The following is an 8,027-nucleotide window of genomic DNA, read 5'->3' as shown; positions in this document are numbered from 1 at the left end:
CCTGAATAATCGCTCAAATCTCCCTGGAAAATCCGATCCTTTCTTCGAGCAGTTGAGATGGCTGCTAGTAATGCAACAACATCTCCAGCCACCAGATGGTAAACTTGTTGCACCACCAGTCAGTTATGCTGATAAACCTACCGATGCAACCTCATCTTGTGCCTTGCAAATCACATCCTAAGTGGCCTTATAAACCCCAAGTTGAGCATGTTCCAAGTTTACAGCATAGTCAACTACCAGCTCCCCAGTGACAAGAGGAAGTGGCAGTCAAGGAAAACCAGCCCCCCACCCACCCAAAGAATTCAGTAAATCTGAAAAGCCCAGATGTATTCAAGTGACACATTTGATCCAGTGATCCCCTGCTACATGCTTCAAGATGCTCAGGTAGCTACTATGTCCTTATGACAAGCCACTAGCCAGTGAACCTAACAACTCTTCAAAAACTCAAGACACCTCTGTAGGGACGCTTGACCAAGTAGGAGGTAATACGGGGATTCGAACCGATGTTCCCCATGTTGGTAAGCAATGGAATAGACCGCTATGCTACCTGGAAGCGCAGCCATCTCTGAGTGACTTGCAAATACCCTCAAAATCAGAACCACCTTTATAATTTCAGCAACACACTTGCATAGTGCTTTGGGTACTGAGCCCAAAAGGCCCCTTGAATTTCAACTACACCCTTCAGGAATCTCGTGCATGAGATAGGACTCAGCATAAAACCACACAGTGAATAGTATGCAGCAAATTTCATTACAATTGCATGAGCTACTGTGTTTTTCCCTCCTCCTACAGGACTTGTATATCAGCCCACCCAGAGAAATCATTGTGATCAGAAGCAAGGACGGTTATCACCATTTTATTCCGAATAAACAATAGAAATTTCCTTCCTGTGTCTTGTGCTCTGTTTATCTTTTGGGCATTCTATGAGATTTGTTTTTTGAAAAAAGAAAATACTGAAACTTGTTTGCTTAGAGCTGTCCAGGAGAAGAATTGGTGCAGAGTCCTGTTGGCATGTTAAAATTCTGGGAGGTGGAAGGTTGTCGACTTTCCTCTTGTGACCTTAACACACTGATGGCCAACAGCCATGATTTTCTTTGTCAAGTTTCAAAATGAACTGTTTACATTGTTAGTACTTTTTATTAGCAATATCCGCTTTTCCAAACAAATGTTGCTAAAAGTACATTGTCCTCGTAGTGTTTGCTTTTAGTTCATGCTTTTAGTTGCCATGAACTCCAGAACTAGCACGTCATGAACATTTGACCTGTTCATGTAAACAAGCTCTTTGCATTTACCTCTTTATCTAATGCAACCTTAACATTAGTGCAACCTTGAGACATACTTTATGATGTTTAATATTGAAGTAGAATCTATTCACACCCATCTCCTGAAATTATTGGTTGTAATTCTAATTGTACTTCGATAATTTATCATGCATGCCTTGAAATTGACATGCTGCCTTGAAATCCCGAGAATTTGAGGTAAAACGTGCTGCTCATTCCCTTTTACTGATTGCACATGTATTGGCGTTATTAATGTTTGTACATAATCTCAAACTTTCTTGAGCATGTTATTGGAATGTTTGAATTGTGTTTTTTTTATTAGCTGTCACTCACAGGCTTAGTGAACGTGTGTCTTTCTGTAAGATCCATGCATTCTGTTACATTTGCTGTGTTCCACCCTGCCGAATCAACGATGGGAAATAATTTCTACTGTTGTATAAACTGCAAACAATGACATTGTCCAAAATTGCCTGAGCCGTCTAAGTGGAAGGCTGTTATTTGCGTCAGCGGATGTTTGGTAGCTTCGGTGTCACTGGGTGCATAAAGGTGAAGGCGATAGTAAACAGAATCTGCAAACCATGGCACTTGTCCAGCTTCCAGTTCTATTTCTCAATCACCCTCAAAGCAAAGGCATGAATGATTCTGTGAACTGTGGTACTGACTAGTTCATTGAAAATTTTGTGCCAATGGATTATCATTGTAAAGGTTAAAGGTCTTGTGTGGTCCAGAATAATAAAATGTTCTGAAATCAAGATGTACCAAACCCACTTGTAGAGACAAGGCATTTGCATTTGCCTATTTTACAGTGCATGAGAATAATCCAAAATACAAGAGCTTTGATGTGAGACAGTGGTATATGTTTCAAATCTTTATTATCATAAATTTAAACAATTGCTTAGCAGAGTATTTCCTAACATACCTTATCAACACTTGGTTTGTACCAAAAATGACCCATGGAAATTTGATAACATATCTCCTTGACAGGTTTATAGTGTTTGTACATTTATCTACCAACTACAGGCCAAAGTTCCAAATCTGGGCCAGAGTGGATTTACATGAAAACAACTGTCACTAAAACACTGCAAGCAGATAGTCTTCGAAAAGGGACTTGAACACTTAGAAATGTCTGATCCTCCCTGGGCATCTTGGTCCCTGAAAAATGGGTGCTGCTTTAAAAATAGGAATATAAACAGTAGGGTCGGGTGCAGGCGCTTCCCTTTTCACCACAGCAGGGGCCTCGACGCTGGCCGAGGAGTCGGTAGGTGGTGCAGGGTCAGCAGCCAGAATAACCGCAGGTGCCACAGGCACCACCTCGTCTGACTCAAATGACTCTGCAGACAGAAGGCCACTGAGATTGGGGTCATGGAGAGAGGTGAGTTTGTGGTAGCGGTGACCATGCATAGCTGGCAGGACGCCTGCCTGGCCGTGGCCCACTGGTGGCAAGGCAGGGCCAGAAGCTGCAGTGCCGTTTACATCAACAGGTGGAGTCTGCAAAGAATTAATGGATCGTTATGAAGAAAAATTGTAAATGCATAAATTAAACGAGAGTAATGCCGGTCACTCTCGGTGACTCAGATTAAAATAGGCAAAAGACAAGTGTATTCGTTTTACCAGAATGGCAAACATATTGCAGTCCACTGTGTGTCCAAGGTTTGAACCTTTTGCAGTACAGAAACCACGTTGCTGGTAGAGAAAAGACAAATATGATTTTCCATGACTTTCTGTAACACTGTAGTTGTGATTTAACAAGTTGGATAATCTTAACAGGTGGTATTGTACATTTAAAAAGGCTAAGTTTAACTTAGAAGGTGGCAAGTAGGGTTAGATGAAACCTAATCTTATTTCTCACCCTTTGTGTACTGTTCTTTGAAGCAAATCCCTTACCCCTCACTTTTTTTTTGGTTTTTTTTAACTTATATTAACTGTTGCCATTTGTGCCATTGTAACTGATATTTAAAGAAAACTGCAAACACTGGAGAATTGGTCCAGTTCTGTGGTTCATTACTATTATTATTACTAATATTTATTTATTGGATTTCCCCCCCTTTTCTCCCCAATTGTACCCAACCAATTACCCCACTCTTCTGAGCCGTCCCGGCCGCTGCTCCGACCCCTCTGCCGATCCGGGGAGGGCTGCAGACTACCACATGCCTCCTCCGATACATGTGGAGTCACCAGCTACTTCTTTTCACCTGACAGTGAGAAGTTTCGCCAGGGGGGCGTGGTGTGTGGGAGGATCACGCTATTCCCCCCAGTTCCCCCTCCCCCCTGAGCAGGCGTCCCGACCGACCAGAGGAGGCGCTAGTGCAGCGACCAGGACACGTACCCAAATCCGGCTTCACACCCGCAGGCACGGCCAATTTGTGTCTGTAGGGACGCCCGACCAAGTCAGAGGTAACACGAAGATTCGAACCGGCGATCCCTGTGTTAGTAGGCAATGAAATAGACCGCCACGCCACCCGGACACCTTTGTGGTTTATTATTTGACAGAGAGAGAGCACGGTAACAGCAATGGACTTAAATACTCTTAACTTTTTAGGTGAGCAGCTTATATACACTAAAATAAACAGATGGTCATGACCCATGGGTATCATAGTGAAGAATAAAGGCACGTGGTCGATTCTACTTAAGTCCAAACACCCTTAGCCCTGGTCACTAATTGCTACGTGATTCTTTCCTGCATCACTTGTCCTGCATCACATGTGTATGGCTTATTTCCAATATGATAATAAAGTGAGACTACAATATAGTATTGAGGCCCGTTGTTCATCTGACTTGTTACCCTCCAAGTGTGTATGGCTGTGAAGAATCTAAGGATGAGTTTGGTTTAGCTGTTGATCTCAGCAGTACTTACAGCTGTAGCGTCAGCCAGGGGTATGCAATCAGCGTCAGTGCAGTTTGCCTCCACTATGACATATTCTGCCACATACATGGATCCACCAGACACAATCTGAAACAAAACGTTGAGGAATTGTGTGCTGACAGACCTAAACTGTATGTACTATTTGCATTATATCCTGAAAACAAAAACGATTTTGTCATGCCAACCTGTGATGACACCCTTCCGACTTCCATAAGAGTGAATGTGGAATTGACCGTTAGGTTGTTGAAAGTGGCCAGAGAGGTATGGACAAACGCCAGTGCAGCAGTGTCATTGAAGGGCAGCAGTGTAGGACAGCCCAAACACATGTCCTCCGTTGATTCTGTATATCACCAGAGAAAGGGGGGTACAAGCATGTATGCATGTCAATGTGGCTGTTTATCTGTGTGTGTGTGTGTGTGTGTGTGTGTGTGTGTGTGTGTGTGTGTGTGTGTGTGTGTGTGTGTGTGTGTGTGTGTGTGTGTGTGTGTGTGTGTGTGTGTGTGTGTGTGTGTTTTGACATGATTAACAATATAATCTTTATTCTGTACCTTCTGTTTTGCACTTGAACGCTGTGACGGAGAGCACTCCATTTGCATTCTTCAAAATCACATCACAGTCTCCTTCTACTGACTGAATGAAAACAGCACATCAAGACGTCCGTTGCCAACAAAATGAACATAAACTCCTTGATAAATGCTTTCCAATGTCATTAATTGGTATTAATTAATACTTTCCAGCTGGTGACTGAACCCATGCATATTTTCTATTTCATTGTAGTCATTCATGACACACATATTCTTGCAGTATACCAATGATATGTCATCTTACTGTATGCACTTTGGTCCTAACAGAGCAGTTGGCAACCGGAGTGGGGTCCAACACATGGCAGGTAGTCTCCAGCAGGTCAACCTCCAGGATATAGGTGTCATTTCCGTCAGGCTAAAGGGAGCAAGAGTGTAGCACAGTGTGAAAATATCTACTTTGGGGAACAGTTGTCAACTATCATTCGATTATCATTGATAAGGAGCTACTACACTCAGGAGCTGCTTGTTCAGTAGCTCCTGAACAAGGATGTTCTGGTGTTATCTTGTCTTGAATAAAGTATTGCCCATATTCAAATTCCTAATGGGATTTGGAGAGTGGGCACAGTTACAATTTTCAGGTTTGCTCTTTGCCATTTCTCAAATTTTTATGTACCACAGGTGTATGAAAAAGCAATTCTCAAGCAATATACCTTAACTTGCTATGTCCACTCAGATGTCTCCAGATTTTATTTTTTCTTTGGGGGGGGGGGTAATATGATGCTGCCTTCAGCAAATATGGAAATTAAGGTGACAATTTTCAAAAGAAACATGAATGAAACAGATTCTATTTGCTAAAACCAGTGCATACCATTCAACTCTAATTATAATGATTCAAAAATGGTATAACACACACACACACACACACACACACACACACACACACACACACACACACACACACACACACACACACACACACACACACACACACACACACACACACACACATTCTTTCCATATCTTGGAAACTTGAGATATTTTTACTGGCTTTACATGCTCACATGAACCAAGTGCACTATATAAACTTTTTGTGGAGAAATTGTGAATTTATATATTTCCTTTGTGTGCGTATTTATGTAAACTTTTGTTTTAAGAAGATTCTTTATCAAAACAATTTGCAGAGAAGAAATATTTATTTTAACATTACCTGCAGTATTGTGCCTAAATTATCTCACAGTATTTATTCTATGACACACTACTTCCATAGTAACTGAGGTTAGTACTCTATCATATATTATTAAAAATGTTTTTGAATCCAAATCTGATTAAAAAACAGTGTCTTTACACATCTGATGTCAGCACCAATTCTCATTTGCATGGGCATCCTGTGTACATAAACACACAAGAAAACAGGAGGGATAATATATCATAGTAACTAACATATGATAGTTTATTAATGCTGCTTATTATTTAATTTGTAGAGAAATTAAGGAAGGAACAAAAATACAACATGCATGAACCCTCTGCTACGCAACCCGTGTAGCGCTGACTTACCTTGGAGATGATTTTGACGTCTTCAATTCTGTTCAGAGCATACTTGTATCCATGCGTATGCTGGGCATTGAGGTAATCCTGAGCCACCAAAGCTGCGGCCTCCACCACATGGGAGTCACATGGAGGTAGGATGGCAGCTGGTAGCGGATCGGGTACCACTTGGGTCAATGCCCCAACCAATAGTCCAAAAACCACAGTAATGGCCAAGAAATTCATTTTCATGAGCGATACAGCAGGTGTTGGACAGGTATCAGTTTTGCCAATTAGTCAAGGGTACGGGAGCGAGAAAGAGCCCATGTACCCAGTGGCGTATATATCTTGTACTTTAAACTGGTCAACAAACCCAAGGTAAACACCACGATCATCGTCCTGACTCCTGGGTCATGTGGGGGGGGGGGGTATTATGCACCCCCCTCAGAGTGGTCTCTGCATTGGGATGACTGCCAAATCAAACATAAACTGTCTGGTGTGTGGTGGTCAGATTCCAGTTCCATGGTATGTCCTTGAGTTTGATGGGGGGATTGCACACAACTTTAGATGAGAGAAATTTAACAGGGCCCCATTTTTGAATACTCTAATCTTATTTATTTGTTTAATTATTTTTATTTTTTTATTTGCTTGTTAAATTTTTTATTTTTAAAATACGTTTATTTATTTAAATGACAAAGAACAAACATACAATACATTACAATAAGAATACAATAAACTTAACATTGAACACAGGGGTACCATTATTCAAATGTTAAATTGCACTTCTCAAAAATATGAACAGTTTGAATTGCTTTTTTGTTTTTACATAAATGAATGGTGTTGATGTAGTTTTGCATGTCTATCAAGAATACATTTAGTTTGTCTCCCCCCCATTTCATTTCATCATATTGTGGCGAATTCTACTACTGAATTCTAGTGACTAGTGTCATTCACATATTACCCACAATGCAACTGAGCTGTCGCTGCTTTGGTTATGTTGTAGGATATGGAACATGTTAAAAACGGACATATCTGTTACAGATAGCGGTGATGTGGTGGAAGGTAATGGGGACGTTATGAGAGAAGTTGTATTAGATAACATGCTACTTCCCACCATGAGGGTAAAGAGTAGGCAAATAGATAGGGTCACTTCGGTGGCCAAGAAAAGGGTGGAGATAAGGTCCATACAAACTTGTGTCTGTTTTGACTTGCGGTCATTAAAAGCTTACTTGTTAACTCTGAAAGGGTGTCTAAGAAATCCATTGTTTAACCGCGTCACATTGGTGTCAGGAGTGGGATGGACTTCTTTGGACCGCAAAGAAGTCGCTTCTCCTCGAAAAGGAGATCAGAGGACTGCTCTTTCTGCCTGATGGGAGTAGCGTAGTGCGGTCTCAGGGAGGGGGAGACCCGTGCCCACCCCTGGGTGCGGTAGATGCACTGGGTAATGTCCGAGGGGCGGAGTCCCAAGGAAATGGAAAAATTCTTCTCTTTCAGAGCGAGTCCGTTGAGGAGTCCCCGCCGCGGCCTGCCCCGACTGTGCGACGAAAAACAGCCGGCGCTTCAAGCCATGGGGAAGCCACCAGAAGCAAGTTGGACATGACCCGTGGAGAGAGAGCCACCAGCGGCGGCCATCAGGAGCAAGTTGGGCACGACTGGAGAGTATGTCACCAGGGGGAAACAACAGTAGCAGCAGCAGCAAGCTGGACACGATCTACTGAGAGGGAACTTCAACCCAAGTTACACACTGCCCCATTCGCCACTACTGGAGAGTGGAACACACCTTGCAGATATGGTTCCAGAACAAGACTCACCAACTGTACTGACCCCTGACCAAGC

At 42.4% G+C, this 8,027-nt stretch overlaps 1 protein-coding gene across 1 annotated transcript; it reads right to left on the bottom strand.

Annotated features, from left to right (window-relative positions):
- Positions 1 to 2,127: 2,127 nt before the first annotated feature.
- ahsg2 (alpha-2-HS-glycoprotein 2) lies at positions 2,128 to 6,511 on the bottom strand. The gene is made up of 7 exons (XM_056293653.1): positions 6,222 to 6,511; positions 4,972 to 5,082; positions 4,692 to 4,773; positions 4,329 to 4,483; positions 4,135 to 4,230; positions 2,892 to 2,963; positions 2,128 to 2,768 (listed from the first exon to the last, which is right to left on the bottom strand). The coding sequence occupies exons 1-7, from the start codon at positions 6,441 to 6,443 to the stop codon at positions 2,397 to 2,399; spliced, it is 1,110 nt and encodes a 369-aa protein (XP_056149628.1). The 5' UTR covers positions 6,444 to 6,511; the 3' UTR covers positions 2,128 to 2,396.
- Between the last annotated feature and the right edge of the window lie 1,516 nt (positions 6,512 to 8,027).

This window comes from Lampris incognitus, chromosome 14, assembly GCF_029633865.1.
Source record: "Lampris incognitus isolate fLamInc1 chromosome 14, fLamInc1.hap2, whole genome shotgun sequence".
Taxonomy (NCBI): domain Eukaryota; kingdom Metazoa; phylum Chordata; class Actinopteri; order Lampriformes; family Lampridae; genus Lampris; species Lampris incognitus.
Note: the sequence above shows the minus strand (reverse complement) of the source record. Positions and strands in the feature narration are given on the sequence as shown.